Source organism: Rhipicephalus microplus, chromosome 7 (assembly GCF_043290135.1).
Source record: "Rhipicephalus microplus isolate Deutch F79 chromosome 7, USDA_Rmic, whole genome shotgun sequence".
Taxonomy (NCBI): domain Eukaryota; kingdom Metazoa; phylum Arthropoda; class Arachnida; order Ixodida; family Ixodidae; genus Rhipicephalus; species Rhipicephalus microplus.
In genome coordinates, this window is record NC_134706.1 from 16693705 (window position 1) to 16717836 (window position 24132).

General features: G+C 46.6%; 1 protein-coding gene across 4 annotated transcripts in view; it reads left to right on the forward strand.

The window, feature by feature from the left end:
• The window catches only part of LOC119180261 (uncharacterized), a 41378-nt gene extending 17596 nt beyond the window's left edge, over positions 1–23782 (forward strand). For 2 of the 4 annotated variants that reach the window (XM_075868772.1, XM_075868770.1), the window contains exons 2-6: positions 8691–9057; positions 9702–9775; positions 18060–18174; positions 19789–19841; positions 23185–23782. In XM_075868772.1, coding sequence (XP_075724887.1) covers positions 8691–9057; positions 9702–9775; positions 18060–18174; positions 19789–19841; positions 23185–23384 — 809 coding nt within the window. In that variant the 3' untranslated portion in view covers positions 23385–23782. Of the gene's footprint in view, positions 1–8690; positions 9058–9701; positions 9776–16722; positions 17259–18059; positions 18175–19788; positions 19842–23112 lie in introns of those variants that run through there. The other 2 variants (XM_075868769.1, XM_075868773.1) reach the window with 2 other exon arrangements.
• The last annotated feature ends 350 nt before the right edge of the window (positions 23783–24132 follow it).

Sequence of the window (24132 nt, forward strand, 5' to 3'; positions counted from 1 at the left end):
CTACAAAAGACTCCGTGTACTCAAATCACCATACCAAGTTCACGGTCATTGGCTGATTTGATTGATTGATTGATAGATTGAAAACTTTATTGCACTATATAAAATATGTTTCAATAAAGTGTTCAATTAATTAATCAATCAATCAAATAAGTCAATGACCATGAGTACCGTGAGCTGCATAATTACCATTACCGCCACAGGAGGCCGCCATGCACCCAGAAGTGTGCTTGTTATCACACTGAAATTGAGCTGTGCATTCGAAGGACGAAAAAAAAAACATGCTCAAGTTGATGACGTGCACGTGACATAACTTCTTTACACCGCACCATCTCGACCCGCTTAGTTTCCAGTGTGTTCGTACGGGACGAGAGAAGAGCGACAACCATCAATCACAGTGTGCGACAAACTTTTGTAACTCAGCTCGTACCTGGCGGATTCTAAAAAAAAAATGCGGCGGTTGCTTGATTGATATGTGGGGTATAACGTCCCAAAACCACCATACGATAATGAGCGATGCCGTAGTGGAGGGCTCCGGAAATTTCAACCACCTGGAGTTATTTAACATGCACCCAAATCTGAGCACACGGGCCTACAGCGTTCCCGCCTCCACCGGAAATGCAGCCGCCGCAGCCGGGATTGGATCCCGCGACCTGCGAGTCAGCAGCCGAGTACCTTAGCCACTAGACCACCGTGGCGGGGCCCATGGTGGTTGCTTAGTGAGGCGATAAATTCATTTAATAGAGCCATTTGGTGGCTACATTAACCAGCAGCTTTCACTGAAACGATTCTGTTTTCATCGCCTCGTTGCATCATGAAAATCGTCGTGTACTTCTGAATTGCCTGGAATAGAGGTGACACGCGTCCGAGAACAGCATTCATGGAACCCCTTTAGATGTACAAAAATTTCCGTATAACCACTTCTTGTGTACCTTGCCAAAATGTACCTGCTATTCAAGGCAGACTGGGTGACACAACATTGTTATCCATTCTACGTCTAAACGTCCTTTTACGGCAGACCAACTTTTCAAAGTTGGTTGCGGTTGCCTTTCCACTCGTTGCTTCTTGTCGTGGTCGTGTCGCTATCACCGCTCTTGTTGCTGATGTTATTGATGTTGACTCTGTTGGCTGCTGCTGTTTTTGTCGTAACCGTCGTCAGCGTTATCGCGACCTTCATGTGTTACGTAAAAGGTGAAATTATGGCAGCGTCACATTAGTGGTTCCAAGTCCGAAGCAACCCCGCAGCTGGGGGGCTTCCCTTAATTTTCTGTATCTTTTCTTTCTATCTATCTGTTTTTTGCATTTGTTTCTTTGTATACCTTTCTCTGTCTCTCTCTTTTTCATTGTTCTCGTTCTTTATCTTTTTGTTTTACTCTGTGTTTCCAATCCACCACTGCGCAGACTCGGCCCAACTTATGATTAGGAAAATTGAAGGCAAAGAAACAACAATGGAGTGAATGTGAGGTTAATTACCGAGAAGCATTAGCCGAATGTGGAAACGGTATGGTATCTCATCCCCTTTTTATATGGTAAGTGCTATGCTGAGACAAACCGGCAGGTGTTCGAATAACCGACTAATGGATCACAGGAAATCGCTGAAGGCCCACCCTTCGTCGAATCTGTGCTTACATTGCATAGATTGCAAGTGTCACCCATTACTTCGCGAAGCAAAGGTGTTGTCCCGGCACCGAGATAGGACAGTGAGAGAAGTTGCTGAGGCTTTTTATGTCCACAAATATGCTGACACGTGTGCCGCGAGGCGTTCGGTCACATTGCACCAACTAGAGATAGTTTGTCTAACTGCCAACCTTTAAACTTCACTTTTTCTTGCTATTTATATGTGTGTTTCCTTCAATAAATTTTCAATTGCTAGTCTGCGCTTGTGTGTGTGCATTTTCTGCATCTTGTCTGTTTTTCAGGCAGTTTTTGTAGTTATTAATTACCAACTCGCCCAGCCTTCATTCCTCTTGAATTGATTGATTGATTGATTGATTGATTGATTGATTGATTGATAGATAGATAGATAGATAGATAGATAGATAGATAGATAGATAGATAGATAGATAGATAGATAGATAGATAGATAGATAGATAGATAGATAGATAGATAGATAGATAGATAGATAGATAGATAGATAGATAGATAGATAGATAGATAGATAGATAGATAGATAGATAGATAGATAGATAGATAGATAGATAGATAGATAGATAGATAGATAGATAGATAGATAGATTCATTTATGTCTGTCCCATAGATATTTCCCTAGGTATTCTAAAGGGGGCTTGATGTTTCATTAATCTCATCTCAAACACCTCCTCTGTATCAGCAAGCCTCGCACACGTACATAACGCAACTAACACACACACTGTTTCTCTCTCTTTCTCGCTCCCTCTCAAAGGAACGATTTAGTACGCTTTGAGCACCCGCATGGAAATAAGCATAGTGATGTGTATTTACGGGATGGAGAACACGGTGATTGACTTTCCTAGCAGTCCTTTAAGTGTTCGGGGTGGCGAGCCACAGATACTATCCTGGAAACTCGCATTGATCTTTACTGCTCGCTCAGTGCGATACCGTTGACCTGTCGTTCTATAGAATCTAACTACCTGCTGTCATGCGCGGTACGTTGACTAACCCCCGTATTCTAGAACGTCCCTCCACTCAACGCTTCACCTTCATAAAGGGTACTTACCAGCGCAAGCGACAGGGCAGGAGGGGACAGGAGAAGAGACGAGACAGAGTGCTGAACGACAACATGAGGCTTGAGCGAAGAAGTCAGGAAAGGGCCCGTTGTTTCTTGAGCTTCACCTTCACTTGAGAAGGCCGATGGGAGCGACGTCTCTAGGCACGGAAAGTCACTGCATATCTACGATAATCTGCTGCGATTCTTGAATAGCGCAGTGCCATTTTCAGCCGAGCGACGGCGCAGTGCTCAACTCTGTCAAGTGAAGGGTGAAAGTCGAGTCGGGGAGCGTTTGTGAATACGGGGGTAAGTGAGCATCGGAATTCCATTGAGATAAAAGCGTCCCGGCATGACATCAAAAAAAAGTTTGCAGATATACTAGCAAGTCGTTCTTCTTACAAGATGAAGGAGTTTCTATGCTGCACCTCCCTATCACTTCTTTCCGCCATCGCTTTCGCGTCGTGACAGTATGTTTACATGAATATGTTGGGGCCTACGAGATCCGAAGGCGATAACTTCCAGAGAAGCTACTAAGCGCTGCCATCGCTGTCCTGCTCTCTTACTTTAGTCCGTATCTGTCCAGTTGTCCTGTGCTTTGTGATGTTTCCCTTGTTCTATAGACGCGCAACAACTGGCCCAGACATAAGCAGTCTAGACGTAAAGGCAACGTCGCACATTGGCATCACGAGTAACTCGTCCTGGAATCTCTTGCGATGGCATTCCATTTCGGTCCGGCGTTCGTGTCGACGCTGATAATTACCCGCGTACGACGGTCCTTTTCTTTGCCTGACGAGGAATACAAATGAAATCGTCACTGCCGGATCAGCTCAAAGCACGCGCAGACACATATCGACAGTCCCCGCATGCAGTCGCTTTCGTGTAGTACACAGCGTTGGCGCTGTGAAAGACGCGCCATTGCCTTATGTACACGGCAAGCTGATCAGCCTGTCCTGTGTACACATACGCGACCGTGTCTGCGACCTTGGTTGTGGCCGGCGAGCGTTTCCGAGCTCACGTCTGTGCGCTGTCCAAAGCACGATCCGGGCGCAGCGTTGTTTTAGTGGGTCATTGTCGAGATCAAGGCTAGCTGACGTGCGCATCTGTGTTCGCGTTTTGCTGTGCGCATGCACGCCTTCTTGTAGAAGGCATGATGTGTAACTCACAACAAGGCAGCGGAATCGCTATGGATTGGTGTTTGCGTGCGACCGAGGTGCAAATGTGTAAATGGTATTGAACTGGTCTTCACTGGTACCACCCTGGAATCAACTGGCTCCATCTGGTTTACAACGGGTCCAAGTTGGATTGAACTGGGACGAGATGGATCCCGTCGTGCGCGTTCGTTGTCCAGATATTGGGCTTGCAAGAGAACTAACGTGCTAGAAATTTTCGTATGTAATTTTTTTTTCGAACCATCCTTTGGTTTCATTTAAAGGGACGCTAAAGTCAACTATTAAATCGAAGTTCATTGTTTAAATGATGGTCCAGAAACCTTGTGGTGTTACTTATGTGCTAAAGAAGGGCCTATTTTGAAGTAAAATCACGTTTTAGTGCTCCAAATTAGGTTACCGCACTTCAAATTACGCACCTCAAGAAGCGGATTGACCGGACCGACTCACGTCACTGTTGCCATGCACAACGTTGCCCGGCTTTACTGCGGTAGTAGCAGCAGCAACAATGGCAACTGATCAATATCCCGCCATTGGCTTCGAGAGTGTGGACGATTTTGTTTCAACTACGCCCTGTTAGATGGCACTACCTGTCCAGTGTAACCACGCGAAAAAGAAATTTTTGAACCACTCGCGCCATTGCTCATAGTAACGTCCAGTCGTTCTTTTTTACATGAATCAAACAGAAACGAACATACAGCATTTAATTGCGTCTCTTGATGCATGGAATGTTCTTTACTTAGTGCAGTTAGATCGATTACTAGTGATTAATTGTAGGTGGTCCGTCTGATGATCATTTTGAAAATGTCCTACTGCGGCGCTTGTGTTCGTGTACATTTACCTTAATTTCTCAGTAAGTAGGACACTGTTGTTGATAATGCCGTTTTACATGTTGTCATACATCGAGCTTTCACTCTGACGTAAATTGTTATTTGACTTTAGTGTCCCTTTGAGAAGTGTGTGAGCGAACTGCTATCGGGAAGCTACCTTCGATAATTTTGTGTCCGCCATCATGGTTGGTTAAAAATTTTCTCTCACAAAACTGTCTTGTAGCGTTGAAAAACTGTCACAATACGTACCATGTCATGCCAAATACGTGTATAATAAATGCTGCTGGACAACAGAAAACAGCGTCTGCAAACAAAAATACTGCAAACGTGCATATAGAAAAGACAGCACGATAAGTGCAGGATGTCGTGGTCGCGCTATATATATATATATATATATATATATATATATATATATATATATATATATATATATATATATATATATATATATATATATATATATATATATATATATATATATATATATATATATATATATATATATATATATATATATATATATAGTTATTTATTTATTTATTTGTTTATTTACAATACTGCCAGTCTCTTACGAGACCAAAGCAGAAGGGCATGAGTTACAGAATACAATGAAAGCTAAGTACTTTCTTACAGGCGGCATACAGAACTGTAGTTTTTTTTTTAAATTGGTAATAATAATCCTAGTTACATAGAAACATTAGACATAGGTATTTATGCACTCCAAATATTCACACTTCGGAAGCAGCGAATTGAATCTTTGCTGCATAAAATAATCAATACAGTTTTATACAGAGAAGGCATTGTGTACACTTATACATCCAAAAAAAAATACTACTGGAAAACAATAATGGAGGTCATGGTTGAAGAAAGCGTGTATATATATATATATATATATATATACGACTAATGTCCACAAGACTAATGTATTTGTTTACTGGAGCAAAAAGTAGTTTGGTTCCTGTAATTGTGGCAATGGTTTCAATGTGGCGAGTGGCTTCTGAAAACGAGCCACTAGATTCGTGGTTGTAGGCCTTCTGCTGTATGGGTGTATGGGAACATGTGCGTCAGACAGCGTTTGAAAACACGATGTAATAAATTGCCTTGCGCCGGGTGGTACTGTTTCACGTCTCGTTTGATCGCTGATACATGCGTACAACCTTAGTCTTTGTGCCCTTTATGACGTCATCACGGCAGGTTTGTTTCCCATCTCGTATGATCAGTGACACTTGCGTACTACCTTGGTCTTTGTGTCATTCATGACATCGTAATGACAAGTTTGCTTCCCATCTCGTTTGCTCAACGACACGCCCCTACCCTGGTATTCGTGTCAGTCTGGACGGCATAGCTTATACCGGTTCCTTTCGCGTCTCATTTTGGATCGGTCGTCGCGTTACTCGCGACCTCATCGCTGACGGTTTCTCCTTCGTGATGGCGTATTTGTTATCGTAAGCTAAGCCTAACTAGAGGCATGTTAGGCTTAGTTTCAGCGATTCTAACAGCGCGGTGTCATGTGAATTGGCTGGATGCGGTCGTCTTTCTACGTACTTTTCTCTGTGAGAGAACTCTGATTCGTATTTTATTTTATTCTGATAATTCGCTCCGCATGCACAGCCTGGCTGCAACGTATGTTCACCCTGACGGTGCCCGTCGAGCATTGTAGCAATATGGCAGCGAGTGATTGCGCCGGAATTTCAAGGTAAACAGGGAGAGAGAGATGGAGAGCAATGAAGAGATACAAAAAGTGTACTTTAAAACGAGCGACGGCGTGTTTTCCTCGTCGCGTCAATCAACCTTGAACAAAAAAAAAGCGACTGATGAAGCTTTCGAAGAGGGATGCAAAGAGAAAAAAACAAGAAAGGACAATTAAGATGATTGCCACATTTTGCGTTGTGCGACGAATCGGCTTGCGGAGCACCTGGCGAGTGTGCGGGAGCTGTGGCGTAAAACAGCTACAGGTCATCATTTGAGGACCTCGTGGCCATCGCGCCAGTAGTGTTTTTCACTCGGTGCCCGCTTAGCAACAATGCGTTAATACGCGCGGCGAATTCTCGTCTAACCTTCCTCTCCTAGGTTTGTATCTTTTGTTTTCGTCATTTCACGAACGTTGGTTTTCGCACAAAACATTTCGAGACCTCGTTTTGTGAAGAACCAACCTCGGAGCTTCGATGCACGGTGATTATATTGGAGGTGTCCTCAGGCGCTCATAAGCGGCTCATGATTAACCTTTGGTGGACAGCCTTTGTCTCGAAGCTTATGTATGCAACTCGATACTTAACTGCTCTCATATTAGTGCGTTTCATAGACGCCGTTGAAAATATTCTCGTTATGGTTGTTATGCAAGTATGGGCTTGCGCAGAATTGTCCGTGAATGGGAGGGCTGATTTTCTCCACAGCACCAGCCCCCTGCTCGCTCGCGCTTCTCGACCCTTTCCCATGTGGGAGGCCTGGTAACTTAATAAACATCAGTGTAGCGTTGGTGGCGGCACAGATGGTGATGATTATGATGATAATCGTGATAGGTACCATTCTCATCAGGTTAGGGCTCCACCGAAGTTCAAGTTGAAAACATACCACTACGGCTCAAGCGCGTTTTGGGCGATTGTCCCAGCAACGAGTAGTCCAACTAAAATTGACATAAATGAATTGTATGACCTTTGAAGCATATTTAAACTATATAAGTTAGTAACGGTTGCCTAAGATTTTCGATCAGAGTAATCTTGATTCAATTGAAAATTTTTCAATAGTATAGCAAACATCCCCATGACAGTGTGCTAATGAGGAGGCGCCCAAATACAATGTATCAGGTAGCTAGATGATTAGATAGCCACGATGATGTTCCTGAGATAATTGGCCAAGTGTCCGGCGAAACCAAAGCTTCCTAGAGCAGAACACGTGGTCTTTTTTTTTTCTCGAGTCCTACTAGAACTTACGGCGTCAATTAGAAATAATAGTTACATGACTCCAAATTTTAGACTACTAAATTGATCCAATTCTACTTTATCATCATCATTATTATTATTATCATCATCATCATCATAATCATCATCATCATCAGCCTGACTACGTCCACTGCAGGACAAACGCCTCTCCCATGTTCCGCCAGTTAACCCGGTCCTGTGCTTGCTGCCGCCAATTTATACCCGCAAACTTCTTAATCTCATCTGCCCACCTAACCTTCCGACTTCCCCTAACCCGCTTCCCTCCTCTGGGAATCCAGTTAGTTACCCTTAATGACTAGCGGTTATCCTGTCTACGCGCTACATGCCCGGCCCATGTCCATTTCCTCTTCTTGATTTCAACTATGATATCCTTAACCCCCGTTTGTCCCCTAATCCACTCTGCTCTCTTCTTGTCTCTTAAGGTTACACCTACCATTTTGCTTTCCATTGCTCGCTGCGTCGTCCTCAATCTAAGCTGAACCCTCTTTGTAAGTCTCCAGGTTTCTGCTCCGTAGGTAAGTGCCGGCAAGATACAGCCGTTGTATACCTTCCTCTTGAGGGATAGTGGCAATCTACCTGTCGTAATTTGAGAGTGCTTGGCAAACGAGCTCCACCCCATTCTTATTCTTCTAGTTAGTTCAATCTCGGGGTTCGGCTCCGCGGTTATTACCTGCCCTAAGTAGGCATAGTCTTTTACAACTTGATGTGCACTATTACCTATCTCAAAGCGCTGTTTTTTTCCGAGGTTGTTGTACATTACTTTCATACATTACAATTACTTCAAATTGCCCCGCCGCGGTGGTCCAGTGGCTAAGGTACTCGGCTGCTGACCCGCAGGGCCCGGGTTCGAATTCCGGCTGCATTTCCGATGGAGGCGGAAATGTTGTAGGCCCGTGTGCTCAGATTTGGGTGCACGTTAAAGAACCCCAGGTGGTCTAAACTTCCGGAGCCCTCCACTACGGCGTCTCTCATAGTGGTTTTGGGACGTTAAACCCCACATATCAATCAATTACTTCAAATTGGTCTAATCCTACTTCATCCAATGTTAATTTTTTTTTTCTTCCCCGCTAGCCGGAGGGCCTCCCGATCGACCAGCCCGCCGACCCCGTGCACCAGATACGCCTCCGGCCGTCGGCGTCGGCGTCGCCGTGAGCGACACCACGCCGCGTCCCGTGCCGCTTCACCACCAGAGTCGGCCGTCGTGCCCGGCGCCCGCCGACCCGTTCCGCTTCCGCGAGATGGACGCGCTCACCGAGATGGGCGTCGCGTACGCTCGTCAGGTGCGAAACGTGCGCCGCGCCGTGCTGGCCGACACCGGAGCCCTGCGCCAGTTCACGAGCCCCGGTCGCAAGGCCGTCGAGGAAGTAGAAGAGGGCCTGTTCCAGGTGCAGAGGATGCACAGTCATCTCGTGGCCAGGGCCAACAACCTGGTGTACAGGTATGATGTGCGCACATGTCGCACCAACAGAGAATTTCAGTCACGGGGCCGCAAGGCGGCGTACGTGCGTCTGCCTTTGCGTTAGGACCTGTACACACGCTGTACACCTGTCGCACGCAAGTGGCACATAGATAGATAGATAGATAGATAGATAGATAGATAGATAGATAGATAGATAGATAGATAGATAGATAGATAGATAGATAGATAGATAGATAGATAGATAGATAGATAGATAGATAGATAGATAGATAGATAGATAGATAGATAGATAGATAGATAGATAGATAGATAGATAGATAGATAGATAGATAGATAGATAGATAGATAGATAGATAGATAGATAGATAGATAGATAGATAGATAGATAGATAGATAGATAGATAGATAGATAGATAGATAGATAGATAGATAGATAGATAGATAGATAGATAGATAGATAATTACGTCAGGTACGTACACGCCAACCCCCATTTCTTCCCGACAGGGCAAGACCTTCACTTTTTTTTTAAACTGATCCTGAGGTTTTCACCTACCGTTTTAAACGTTTCACCTTTGTTATGGAGCCTGTCGTACCGTGTATGATGAACTTAATTGCCATATTACATATTTACACGACATGTACACGCTGGAATCATTTGCAGGTTACAAGACGTCTTGCTTCAGGAAGAGTCAAACAGACTGAGAAAACAGATGCATTGGATCGCAACATTGCCAGGTAAGTAGAAAACACAATTAAAACAGTGATCCCGCTTTCTTTTTAGTACGGCTGGCAAGGGCTTCCGTTACATACTAGTAAAATGTCGCATCAGTAATGTGTCAATCACCATGACGTAACTAGACTAAATGCTCGCAGCTGAAAAAAAAAAGCATAGCCTGGCCCCAACATTTGTTTTTGAATACGCCAATCACTTGTGAATAGGTTCTTTAATAAAAAAAAAGGGGGGGGGGATCTAAAGGGGCCTCTCATCTGTTTGCGTAAGGGGACCGGCAGGCGAAATCTATATTCTTATTTTTATTCTTACTCGATTGTGTTGATACACTACCCTTTCCACCACCAATATGATGACGTCATCGTATTGGTATGTTGAAGTGATCGCATACGCGATAGTGATTTTTCGCATCATTCGTGTTGACGCCGACGGCCAATTTGCGCGTCTAATAAAGACACCTAGGCCAGTATTCCCAAATACTCCTCTAGTTTATTATATCTTTGAGCTCGAGTTTCGAACGTGTCGAGGATGTTTCCTCCTCAGCTTTACCTCGAGTTTTTCTTATCGGGGGTTAACTCGACGTACGAAGTAGGCCAGTATATGAACCAACCTTATTGTAATCTTTTACCTCGTTACCATTTTTGTGTCTTTATAACGTATGGAGAGGGCACATAAACTTGATGTGCTTGAGGAAAACTAGAGGTAATGCCAAGGCTGTTGAGTGGATACGGGCCCTAAGGCCTCCGCGTTAAAAGAGAAACGTGGATGAAAACGTACTTTTTTTAGAGAACGTACAAAAAAAATATCACTCAAATGTACAGTTCCGAATCGTGACGGTATCGCGAACGGTTGCACAAAAAATTATTCGTAATGTAACGAGGGCAGTGGGCATGGAGCTCGAATATAGAAAAGGAAGAAGACTTGCTGTGATCGCAGGCTTGCGTTCAGTTAGCCCTTGCGCTCAATAAAGCTTTCGTTCGCCGAGTCAACTCCTGCTGGTTCAACACCCCGTTTCAAGTGGTGGAAGTGCTGGGATACATCTGGTCCTCACCCTGGAGCTTCGTAGCCGCACACTCCAACCACCTTCTGCGATGACTGATCCGGGACCGTCTCAGGCCGCCACTCCAGCTCTCGCACCCATACCTGTCTTCTGCGCTGGCGCTGTCCGGCAGCGCGACCCCCCAATATTTGGTGGCACAGAGGACCAAGATGTGGACAACTGGATTGCCGAGTATGAACTGGTGAGCGCGTACAGTAAGTGGAACGCAGCCGATAAGCTCACAAATGTGAATTTTTACCTGACCGACGTGGCGAAACTATGGTACAGAAATCATCGAAGTGATTTCAGTACGTGGTCAGAATTGGCAAAAACCCTCTCGGAAGTCTTTGGACGTCCTGCTGTCCGCCGCCTTCGTGCTGAACAGCGCTTGCGTGGCAGAGTACAGAGAACAGATGAGACTTTCACGAGCTACATCGAAGATGTGTTCTTCCTCTGCCAGCTCATCAACCCGACTCTGGATGAGGCAGGCAAGATAAGAAACATAATTAAAGGAATCGACGATGGTGCATTCCAAATGCTTGCTGCGAAGTGTCCCCAGACAGTCGCCGAGGTGATTCAGCTCTGCCAAAGTTATGATGAGCTGCGTAGGCAACGTGCTTCCACACGTTGCGCTGCTCAAGACACCGCGGACCTTTCATCCCTCGACTATCGCCATGACACTGCCGACCACTCTGCTTTAATGCCACTCATAAAGCAATTCATACGCGAGGAGGTCGCCAGGCAGCTATCTATAATCACCAGAACTACCGAGCCGATGGCACCCTTATCGCCTTCGCTTCGTCAGGTCATTGAATCGCAAGTTGCCGAAGCATTGCCGCCAGCTCCGGCTCCACCATCTGTTACCGCACCACTAACATATGCAGCCGCTGTTGCTCGGCCACGCGCTCCATCGTCTCCGGCTATCTACGAAGCAACTCGCCACGTTTATTCGTCGACGCCACCTGCCCACCCGTTGACTGTCCCGTCTCCGGCTGTATACGAAACAACTCGGAACGTTTATATGAAGCCGCCGCCTGCACGACCGTTTCCGGTACCTTATTCGGCGACAAGTGCCCCTACCGTCAGCCAATGGCGCACTCCGGATAATCGGCCAATATGTTTTTCATGTGGCATCCCAGGCCACATAGCTCGTCACTGCCGCCGTCGCAGCTTCCCTTCTCATGACATTGCAGGGGCCTCACACTACATGCCCATTCAGCCGCGATATCCCGTTCCTGCCGATCCACCTCTAGACGTACGTACCGGTCGCCGCCCATCCGGCTCAAGCCGTTCGCCTTCTCCTCGTCGCAGATCCATTTCTCCAATGTTACGTCGCAACAGCCCACCGCGAGTGGAAAACTGACGGGCGCAGTTCCGGAGGCAAGAACTGCGTTGGCAGCGAAAATTTCAAGACCTAACTGCTGTCCCCCGAACGAAATCGAACTCTATATTGATGGCATAAAGGTGCACGGACTTGTTGACACTGGAGCTGCCGTATCTGTAATTAGCGAGAAACTGTGCCGAAACTTGAAGACAGTGACCACGCCACTTACCGACCTATCTTTGCAGACAGCTACGTCCCATCATATTCAGCCTTCAGCTTTGTGCACTGCACGAGTCGTCGTTCAAGGTGCGATGTACGTCGTCTCATTTGTAGTTTTATTCCGTTCTTCGCACGACGTTATCCTTGGATGGGACTTTCTTTCGTCAAATTCTCCTTTGGTCGACTGTGCTCGTTCCGAACTCGCATTATCTGTGCCGTGCTATGACCCCGACGATGGCGCTTCGTGTAGAGTGTTTGCTGCTTCTGACGTTGACATTGCGCCTTTCTCAGCTGTTGTTGTCTCGGTGTCGTGTGCCTCCCCCCCCCCCCCCCCGAAATCGCCTGTGTTGTTTATGCCATCGGTCCCATCTGCGTGCCGTCGAAATATCATGCTTCCGTTTGCCGTCGTCATTTTTCGCAATGGTCACGCTGCCATTTATGTGTGCAATCCCTCGGACAGCCCGTCATCCTTACTACGTGGAGAATGCCTGGGAAGCTACGAACCTTGCGAGTGCATTCTTCCGGCTACTATACCCGATTCAACGGTTTCACTCCCAATTTGTGCTGTCACTCCTACCAACGCGCCTAATGATGCTCTGGACGTATTCTCAGATGCCATCGACTCTGAGCTCGCACCAACTCAGCGCGAAGAGATTATAAATCTTCTTCTCCGCTTTCGTTCTTCATTCGATCGTGACCAGTCAGGCTTAAGCCGAACCTCTGCGGTCGTTCACCGTATTGACACCGGTCAACAAGCCCCACTAAGGCAGCGTCCGTACCGTGTGTCATCTGCTGAACGCCGTGTCATCGACGAACAAGTGGACGACATGTTGAAACGTGGCATCATCGAGCCCTCCAACAGTCCCTGGGCTTCACCGGTTGTTCTCGTCAAGAAAAAAGACGGATCCATCCGGTTCTGCGTTGACTACCGCCGACTCAACAAGATAACACGCAAAGACGTATACCCTCTGCCGCGCATCAATGATGCTTTGGACTGCCTACAAGGAGCAGAGTTCTTTTCTTCGTTAGATTTACGCTCCGGCTACTGGCAGGTGCCCACGGCAGAGGGTGACCGCCCGAAGACAGCCTTTGTAACACCGGATGGACTATATGAATTCACCGTTATGCCCTTTGGCCTCTGCAATGCGCCTGCCACTTTCGAAAGAATGATGGATACCGTCTTGCGAGGTATAAAATGGAAAACGTGCCTCTGATATTTAGACGACATTGTGGTATTTTCAAGCGACTTTGCGACCCACCTCAGCCGCCTCGAGCAAGTTCTTACGTGCCTTTCAACGGCGAGACTTCAACTTAACTTGAAGAAATGCCACTTCGGCGCTCGCAAGCTTGTAATTCTCGGCCATGTGGTTTCTAAGGACGGCATTCTCCCGGACCCTACGAAACTTAATGCAGTCGCGGCGTTCCCAAAGCCAACCACCGTCAAAGAGCTTCGAAGCTTCATCGGCCTATGTTCTTACTTCCGGCGATATATGTCCGCAATTTCGCCTCCATTATCGCCCCCTTGACCAATCTTCTTGCCGGAAGGTCTGATTTGTCAGCGTGGTCGCAGGCGTGTGATGATGCATTTCAGGAACTCCGACGGCTTCTCACCACGCCTCCCATACTCCGACATTTCGATCCATCTGCTCCAACGGAGCTTCATACAGACGCTAGTGGTGTTGGGCTAGGGGCCATACTGGCCCAACGCAAGGATGGCTTTGACGAGTACGTCGTTGCCTATGCCAGCCGCACCCTCAGTAAAGCCGAGAAGAATTACAGTGTAACTGAAAAGGAGTGCCTTGCCATTATTTGGGCAATTGGAAAATTTCGGCCTTATTTATATGGACGTCCGTTTGATATTGTGACAGACCACCATGCGCTTTGCTGGTTATCTTCACTAAAAGATCCTAATGGTCGGCTCGCTCGTTGGGCATTGCGGTTACAGGAGTTTGATATCCGTGTTGTCTACCGTTCTGGCCGTAAGCATTCCGACGCCGATGCCCTGTCACGTTCGCCATTGGCTTCAGAACCTGTCAGCTCGCCTATCTCCACCAGTGCTGCCTTGGCCATCAGCATTTCGGACATGCCTTCCGAGCAACGCAAAGATGCTTGGATTTCTTCTCTTTTGTACTTGCTCTCAAACCGGACGCCCGCTCCAGTTTCCAGGACGCTTCGCCGTCAAGCAGGACACTTCGCTATTCGGGATAACCTGCTTTACCGCCGAAACTACAGTTCGATGGGTCGTAAGTGGTTGCTCGTCATTCCCCGACATCTGCGCACTGACATCTGTGCCACGTTCCACGATGATCCGCAATGTGGCCACGCTGGTGTGTTAAAAACATACACTCGCTTGCAGCTGCGGTACTACTGGCGCGGTATGTTCCGTTTCGTTCGCCGTTACGTAAGGTCTTGCCTTACGTGCCAGCGACGCAAAATGCCCACTCAGCATGCCACAGGTCCCTTGCAGCCGTTGCCATGTCCAGCACGAGCTTTCGATCGTGTCGGAATCGACCTTTACGGTCCGCTTCCCTATACTTCGAGTAGCAACCGCTGGGTCATTGTCGCTATCGACCACCTAACGCGGTACGCTGAAACAGCTGCGTTACCTTCTGCTACCGCAAAAGACGTTGCGTGTTTTATACTGCAAAACCTGGTTTTAAGGCATGGAGCACCTCGAGAGTTACTAAGCGACCGCGGCCGCGTTTTTCTCTCCGATGCTATCAAAGCGTTGTTGAGCGAGTGTCGCGTCATACACCGCACTACCACAGCCTATCATCCGCAAACTAATGGGATGACAGAGCGTTTTAATCTTACACTTGGGGATATGCTGGCCAAGTACGCTTCATCCGACCAGTCAAATTGGGATAGCATACTGCCTTTTGTGACATATGCTTACAACACTGCAACGCAAAGCACCACTGGATTTTCGCCTTTCTTTCTTCTTTATGGACGCGAGCCATCATCAACAATGGATACTATTCTTCCTTATCGACCGGACCCTTCAGAGATGACTACCGTTTCTCGAGCAGCAGCACACGCTGAAGAATGTCGGAAGCTTGCTCGTGCGTTCACGTCACATGACCAGACGCGCCAAAAACATCGCCACGACGCATCAGCCACGCCTATGAGCTTTGCACCGAACTCACTGGTGTTGTTATGGATTCCTTCTACTCCTCCAGGACTCTCCCACAAGCTTTCGTTCAGGTACCATGGCCCTTATCGAGTTATACGCCAAGCATCCCCTGTCAACTACCTGGTCGAGCCGCTGGATGCATCTCCGGACAAGCGCCGTCGGGGACAAGAAATTGTACACATTTCTCGGCTCAAGCCATACCATGACCCTTCTGTGTACACCTGTCCTTAGGTCGCCAGGATGGCTCCCTCATCGCCCGGGGGTGATTGTAACGAGGGCAGTGGGCATGGAGCTCGAATATAGAAAAGGAAGAAGACTTGCTGTGATCGCAGGCTTGCGTTCAGTTAGCCCTTGCGCTCAATAAAGCTTTCGTTCGCCGAGTCAACTCCTGCTGGTTCAACACCCCGTTTCAGTAATAACAACTTGTGAACGAAATTACGCCGTTTGACGTATGATCCGTATGAATACTTCAGACGATGACCTCAAATACAAAGAAAAAAGAAACTGTGTGGGAACATGGAGGAGGAAAGAAGGAGAAAGGACATGGAGGTTAAATTTGTGCAGGGCAATTTTAATTGCAATTTCGGATATGAGATTATTAATCTTTCGTAATTAAAATTACTTATTTATTCATGCTTTTCTGCGCTTTTAGTCGATGTAACATGTAACAATTAGTCGATGTAACATGTAACAATATTTTTGGTTCAAATAACCCGCGAAAGCCTCGCCTCAGAGATTTGTTTTGTTGCATTGAATCACGAGTGTTTCACTAAACATCGCCTCTGTATTGTTGTACATCGGTCACTCCTGACATCACCAATAACAGATTTCAAATTAATATCAAATTATCACAGCCCCCTTCCACCAAATGCCAACAGGGCATTCGATATGCCTGCTTCCGAAACGTTGCCTGCTTTCATTTTGAAATCATTTCCTACCGTTTGGATATGCATTATGCCTGTCCACTTTGTGATAAAGTTGTGTCTGCCAGAGGACGCCACTTTTTTTAATTTAGGCTCACAGTGTACCGCAACTTGTTAGGGCAACGCCAACTTCACGTTTTGCCACCACTGCTTGCGCAAACAAAACACACCGTGCGACAACAGCATGTTCTGAAATTGTTTATGCTCTCGTCATACGAAGTGTAACAGCAGAATGTAGCGCCACCGTGGCGAACTGTGAATTTTAGTTTTCATGCAGTTCTCGGAAACCGATTAGGCACGTGCGCACTATTGGAGGGACATAAAATGTCGCAGCGGTTCTGCGCGAGCCGGCGTGTTTTCCTGCGACGGCCGAAGAACGTGTTCGTATTTATTTAATTTTTCGTTGGAACCGCCGCGAAGTCTGAAGCGGACCCCCGACAAGCATGAACCTCCAGGACTTGATGTCGAGCAGTCTACTGCTGGGTTTCCTCACCTTGGATCAGATCAACGAGCTAATGCTGCTTCTCATGGCGCGCGAGGATCAGGAGACGACCGCGTCGAGCTCCGACGAGCCGTCCTCGTCGTCGAGTCCGCCTCGACCCCAGGGATGGCGTCCCACGATGAGCGTGAATGACATCCTGTCCGATCCGCTGCTTATGTCGATCATGACGACCCGTCAGATCACCGATCTCATGTATATGAGGCTTCTGCAGAGCATGGGACTAGACGACGGGTACAGCAGTAGCAGTAGTAGTAGTAGCAGTAATGCTTCGAGAATACGACGCGAAGAAGCCCAAAGGCGGAGGCTGGTGCGACGTCGGCCGCTGAGAAGCAGACATTCGATCGTTGCGTAAGCAAAGACTTTTTTAAACTTCGGATTTCGCGTCTCTAAGAGCATTGCACTAGCGACGGGTTATCTGCGTGTCTGTTTTATTGTCCTTGTCTTGGTGCGCTTGCCAGTCTCAATAGCACAGGTAACGAATTAATTTTGACGGTTGGTGGCTGTGTGACGTGAACCTAGATCACAGTGGACTATAGTGTTTCATTTTGCCCCGCTGTAAGTGTGGCCGCGGTATTTGTCAGGCGAACCGACGCCCTCACGCTACGCAACACAATGCCTTAGCCACTAAGGTCAGCTGCTGAGGTATTGAGTAAGCATTAGTTCACGATCAGTTAAATTGGCCTGTTTCGTTGTTTTGTTTCCAACGTGCGGCCATCCTTCCACTTGTGCGATGATCAGCGTGGCCGACGAAGTGTAATCACGTGTGCGCTAAATGTCATGCTTTTGACGCGCAGCATGCGATCGCTCAGGTTTAACAGTTTTGCATCGAATCTTTTCCAGTGAATAGTAGTACGTGGGACACACACATACCAAACTCCACGTGGCGCCATTTTTCCTGATGGGGCAAGGTCTCCCGAATTTTTTATGCCTATGCTGTCCCCTTAGGGATAAAGCTCATCATGCATTTGCAATATTTTTGTGTTCATTCCTGTGCCAGCTGACTTTCAAATATTCAAAGTTATGCATATGTACGAGGAGTGGCCATCCAGTTCGATGAACAAATCGAATGAAATTTCGTATTTGAAGTTGCAGATTGTTCACGCACCCCTACAGCTTCTGACTCCGTTATATTTTTCTTCCTCCTTGTAGCCGAAAAGCAGACATCCCAGGTACGGGATCGGGAACACGATCTGATAGTGAGGATAGTACGGATAGTGAACAAGAGGGACGCGATCTTGGCCGAGCACCATGTGGAGCAGCGAAGGTGAGTTATTGACCTCCGGGTTGGCTTTACTCTATAGAGCACCGAGTGACATCGGCACGTACTAAAGTTGTCTCTGCTACTGCAACACATAATGTGTTGCTACAGGCATCATGTACAGATATCGTGTCGGGCAAGGAATCATAATAACAGATGTAATGCAGTGCGGTAGAATACAAATGACAACCAGGCATCTCACAATGCATATTGTGTAACGGGTAAGTGCCTAAAAGGTTACGACCCAAAGGGCTCAGCCACGCTTCTTTGTCATCAGCCACAGCATTAGCAATGTGCACATAATGCCTTAACAGACGCTCGGTGAGCACCTGGCTTCTACGTAGAATTATGGATAATTACTTAGCGGGTACTTCCTTATTTCACAGAATAATGGTGTAGTGGGTACTATTGTACTTGCATTAGTGGCCCGGGAGAGTTTGTTACGGCCTTAATAAAGGCCGTAACGAACTCTCCCGGTGTACCGCGTCTCCAGGTTTTGATGTGGCTGTGTTGAGTGTTCGACGCAGGCCTAGAGTTTTTTCTTTTAGAAAGCCAGTGGATCACGGCTGCAGACAAAGCAACCGGACGGCAGCCGAGTAAACAGTGGCGCTAGTGAATAGCGCAGCTACAGTCAACTCGCGCTATCTACTGTGATTAGCCTGCGTACCCATTAACCACTGTGGACAGTTGCACACACAGCTATGCACCCATTGCAGAAACGATTGTGATTTCAGGGATGCATTGCGGTCGGAGCACTGCACGTGATGATAACACTTCTGTGTTCTTCCGTGGCATTGAAATGAAGAGTTTGACTACTGCCGAGCAGTGCTTACAACTCGCAAAAGCAAGTGATGCAGGCTTTTGTTTTGCTTCTAGGCGCAGTCGTAGTAGGAATGTAAACCCACAACCTTTCCGTGGGACTTCATAGGGCCTACTTTCGCAGCAAAAATCCAAGATTTCGCACAAGTGTATAGAGAAAGCATGTAATCAATCACTAATTGTTGTGTTGGCTTGTTACTCAAAGCACTTCAGTGCAGTCAGCAAAGGATCCTGGATTTCAGGGGCCAAGCAATCAAGTGACTGGAACGAGCAGTCTAGTTGCACCGTTGCTGATGTCGTTGGTGTTGCGGTGTTGCTTGCTACTGTTGTTTGAAAGTTACATACTTTTAGTTTGATCTTCGGATGGGAGCATAATGTGGCAGTTATTTTTTCTAGGAACTTGGACATTTCGACTAGAGTTTCGTAGCTGAACTTATACTAGTGCAAAGCAACTACCATGCAAGGAAAAGACACGGAACCCAGACGAGCCTTAGGCATTAACTGAATGTTTACTGACACAAAACAATGGTAATGTCTATACATTCGCATAAAGTGGATTCTGTGCATGTAGAGTGCATCGCGATTGTTTTGCGTTAGCAAACTTTCAGTTGGTATCTAGCAATCATCTTGTTTATGTGCCTCTTCCTTGGGCGATTGTTGCTTTACGATAGTTAAATGTACACTTCCATAGGACGTTTTCATGCCTGATGAGGCAGCACATTGTTTTCACTCTGTCGTACAGCACTCGGTGAATCGTGAATACTGGCTCTAAGACTTTGTCTGCGCTCTTGTCCATTCTAGGGCCGCAAACGAGCTGCGTCAGATGGAGAAGGAGTACCAACGGTGGCGAAGAGGTGAGTGTTTGCAGAATTGTTTCTGGATACACACTGATTGATTATATTCGGTTACAACCTAAGAAAAAATCTCTGCTTCGACCACTGCCGTAACTGTTCCACATGAAGAACGTTCACAAATGCACCATCCAACAGCGCTTGCTCATTTTCGTGACGTCAAGCTCTTCTTGAATGCTTGATATCGCTGACATTGCCATGTGGACCTTATCAACAAAGGCTCCCTGCGCACCCCCATAATCGTCTCTGGGCTGTCTCTAACTTACGTGACCCCCAAAAATGCACTGCCGAGACTGTGACGTTTGCTTTTGTCCTCCGGTGCAATAGCCCTGAAAGGAGGGGATCTTTCTTTTCGTTAAAAATGTCTATAGACACATCTTTGGGTTGCTCGTTTAATATCGGAAACTGGAACTTGCAGGTAAATTTCGTCAGGGGTTTTGACATTGGCTCTCAGCCAAATGTAATTTTTCAGGTTGTAACGATGGACGTATAACTCTTAAAAGCGTAGTGCTTAAATTGGGCTACAAAATGTACTTTCAGTTCGAACGAAAATAAGCTAGCACGGCTGTCATTCGGAAGTCAAGGTCCAGCACGCCGCAGTTATGTGGAATGAGCTGACATTTTTTCTGAAGTTGTAATTGAGCATAACAGAATAATTTGTTCTCAGGTTGTGATCGAGTATAGCAGAATATTTTGTAAGTGTCTGAAACAGAGGAAGCACTACGAATAATTTCTGCACAATGCCGCGAGGTGGAAAAGAAAAAGATAGGAAAATTCTGCAGTCATGCGTTTGCAGCACAGATCTATGAGAAAATCCATTCAGATTTCTTTAAAAAAAACCTTATTTGATACCCCATTCTGAGGATCAATCCCGAGATCGACTTTCTGTGCCGGTTGCTGCACTAATGCACTTTTGTCACGATGCCTTGGTGCATGCGCCCTTCCCCTAGTGGAAAAGTTGTGAAACACCCCATCATCTCGATGGCTGTTGTTTCGACAATACCGGTTGTCCCAGCTCCTCCCGAAACCCTAGAGGGCAGCACAGGAAAGTGCAAAACGCAGCGCAGATTGTGCTAACCATGTCAATTAGTAGAGTTGTCAAATAATTCCCTACTCCCCTTGCTGGCATCCTCGTCAGCTCAGTTGGTAGAGTGACCACCCCACCCCGAAAGGCACTGGTGCATGGCTTGATCTCTGGACTCCGAATAGATTTTCTCCTGCTAAGAAGCTTTTGTTATCGACTGCAAAAAAGCTATAAATGGGTTTTTGTCAATTTTTCCTTTCGTAGAGGGAGTGCGGTATGAGCATTCGTTTTCGTTTTATTAATAAATTGTTTTCAGGTCGTTGCTGCAGTAGAAGTCGTGGTACAAAAGAATACTGTGTGCCAAAGTGCAAAGGTGTAAAGAGTTTTACATAGTCTTATCACGCAGGCCATGGTGAATATACAAAAGCTGTTTATGTAAAGCAGGATCACACCATGCTACACACTTCATTGAAGCAAAGCTTCTCTTGTCTCTTACAATTTTTTGGGTGCTGCTGTGGCCTCACCGCACGTCCCGCTGGGTTTCTCGCAGCACCTTCGGATTGCAATCACTATTTGCAACAGTGAAAGAAACAAACAGGGATAGAAAGAGGGAGGACAGTTGCCTCTACTTTTTTTTTTTCATTCCCTTCCTTCACTGACGCCGACACGTGCTGCCTCATGGGTTGCAGAAAGAAGCGTCTTTTTTTTATCTTCGTACCGCTACACTGTAGCATAGGTGTTTTCAATTGTAGGGGAAAAAAAAAAAAAACAGAGAGCCCACCTTTTTGCATGCACGGCTCAACTGTATAGGGGAAGGGCGCACTCCTTTGCAACACCAATAGAGATTCGGCCATGCTAAATTATGTTGTCAGTGCGGAAAGAGCATATTAATTAATGGGGGTACTGACACAAAAAAATTTAGGAGCTTATATCTTTAGTAAGATGAAAAGGCCAAACACTTGAGAGCCTAGAAAATGTACTGGTAAGTGCTCAAAAAAAAAAAAAGTAATGGTATATTTTTAAAAGCTAGTTTTTGTTGCTACGCTAACCTGACATGACAACGCAGTGTAATCTTATAGTCAAGGGCTCGTGCGAGATATTTCGACGTTTCCGTGGCTTCTGTACATCGCGGCTCCGTCGGTCACGAACAAGTCGCTATTTTGAGTGTTCTGGTACCCAGCATCATCACAACTAGCCATACCGGTGCGTAAAGTTTGCAGCATTGGCACGGTACACTGACGTCACGATAGTGTCGATGCGAGTAGATGTGCCGTGCAAAAATAGACTTTATTGTCGAAGCAAAATATCTTCTCAGCATTTACCAGCGTTCACACTAGCTCAGGCCCCTCTCCGTGTACCAGGGATGTGCACGGCAGGGTAAGCTCACCTTCGAAAAATGGTGTCGGTACCCCTTTAACGCACGCCAACAAAATGACTCGAAAGTGTGCACTCGGCGTCAGGTGCACCTCGGCTTGAAAGGAGCATTGCACGGAACAGGTGCATCTTTGATACGCAGTGAAGCGTGGTGTGGACCGCGAATGTATGCCGTTTTGAAGACTGGAGGCGAGGCAGTGGTTCATGGCAGCCATAAAAGGCTAAAAGCGTTGGTGAGCACTACCTGAGAAATTGAAATGCATAGCAGTGTATGGTGGCTATTGAAGGTCAGAAGCTTGCTGGGCATTACCAAAAGCTGTTGGCGGAGCAATGTCTTGCAGCTACTGTAGACAAGTTGGTTGAATATAACAACCAAAAAGTGAGAGATGAAGCGACAGTGCGTCGCAGCCAAGCAAGAGCAGCGTGTCTCATTTATCAGTGTTGAATTCTTTGAAAAGTGTTTTGTAAGGAATGGATTGAAGGACGGTTTACTGCATCGTGATATACTTGCAAAAGTCCATGCTTGAATAGTGCACTTACAAAAGACACAAAAACGAATACGTTCATGCGTCTGGAATGGAGTCGTTTTTTTTTTTTTTCATTCTGCTGGACTTCTTTTGTTGTATATATTGCAGTACTTTTACTGTTGCATAGCATACATTACATTTAGGAGGTCACTGCAAATGCCATCATGAAATCACTCTTGCCTCCTGCTGTGTATCGAACACAGTATGCTGTATTGATGTAACAAAGAAGGAGCTCATGCTTAGGTTTAAAAGTTCAAGGTATGCAATAGAAGATCAACAGTTTTCTTTGCCCCACCCTTTTTTCTTTTTTGAACCATTCCCCCTCCTTCACACCACCGCTAAAATATAGCCTTGGGCGATGAGGACTCCGAGTTCTGGGGCGACTCATCGGAAACCTACGATCTTGGCGCCCCTTTTCCAGACTGGACGCGGCCCTCGACGGCGACAGCAACCAGCGCGAAGAAGTCCACGAGCAAGACGTTCCTGACGTTTCACAGCTTCAAAAGGCGTGTGGCCAAGACGGTAGGCAGAGTGACATCGCCGAAGAAGAAGAAGGGAAAACGGTCGCCAGCAGCACCGGCACAGCCGACAAGCACTGAACTGTGTTGCTCTAAGTTGTGAGGCCTGCGGTTGTCCACTTGTGCCCATCACGCGTCTTTTCGAAGACTCATCTACAGGGTGCCGCTACTTCGTGCTTCCCAAGTTCCGCCGCTTCCGGTTGCGTGTGTTTCGCGTGTTCGCGTGCTGGTGGATCCTGGAAGGCGTCGCGAACGCGGCATTTGACTCACCCGCTTCGACAAACGGGCAATCGGACACTTGTGGCTACCTCGTGCTGTATTCTGTGCCTTGCACTGTTGTTGCTACAGTTCCTATTCAGAGACTATTTTGATGAATTGGAGCCCTGGGGTAGGTGTGTGCCAAGCATTTTCGAAAGTGACTTTCGCTTTTCTCTACCCCACCCCTTTCTTCGGCAGCTTAACTGCAGCTCGAAGTGCCGAATCAAATGTGCCATCTGAAAGCCACAATGTCGCTAATGAAAGCATGTACAGTGCAAGCTGCTGTTTTGAGGAACGCCCGTTTGAATGTACCGCGACCAGCTGCACACAGTCATGCTAAAAAAGTGGCACAAAGAAAAAAAAACGAACGGGGACTACAGGAGATGCAGTGCTGGGCTATGCGCATCTGCTTTTGGACATCCTGTACCTGTTGTTTTATTGAAGCATGTTCAACCTGCAAGCCTGTTTACACTTTTGCAGCAATCAATTTCTTTCAAAGGGGGAATGCAAATTTTTGTTCTTACATCTTATGTACACTTCGTATGTTATATGAGCGACGTTTTTTTTTTTTTTTTCCAAGAAGGTTAACCCTT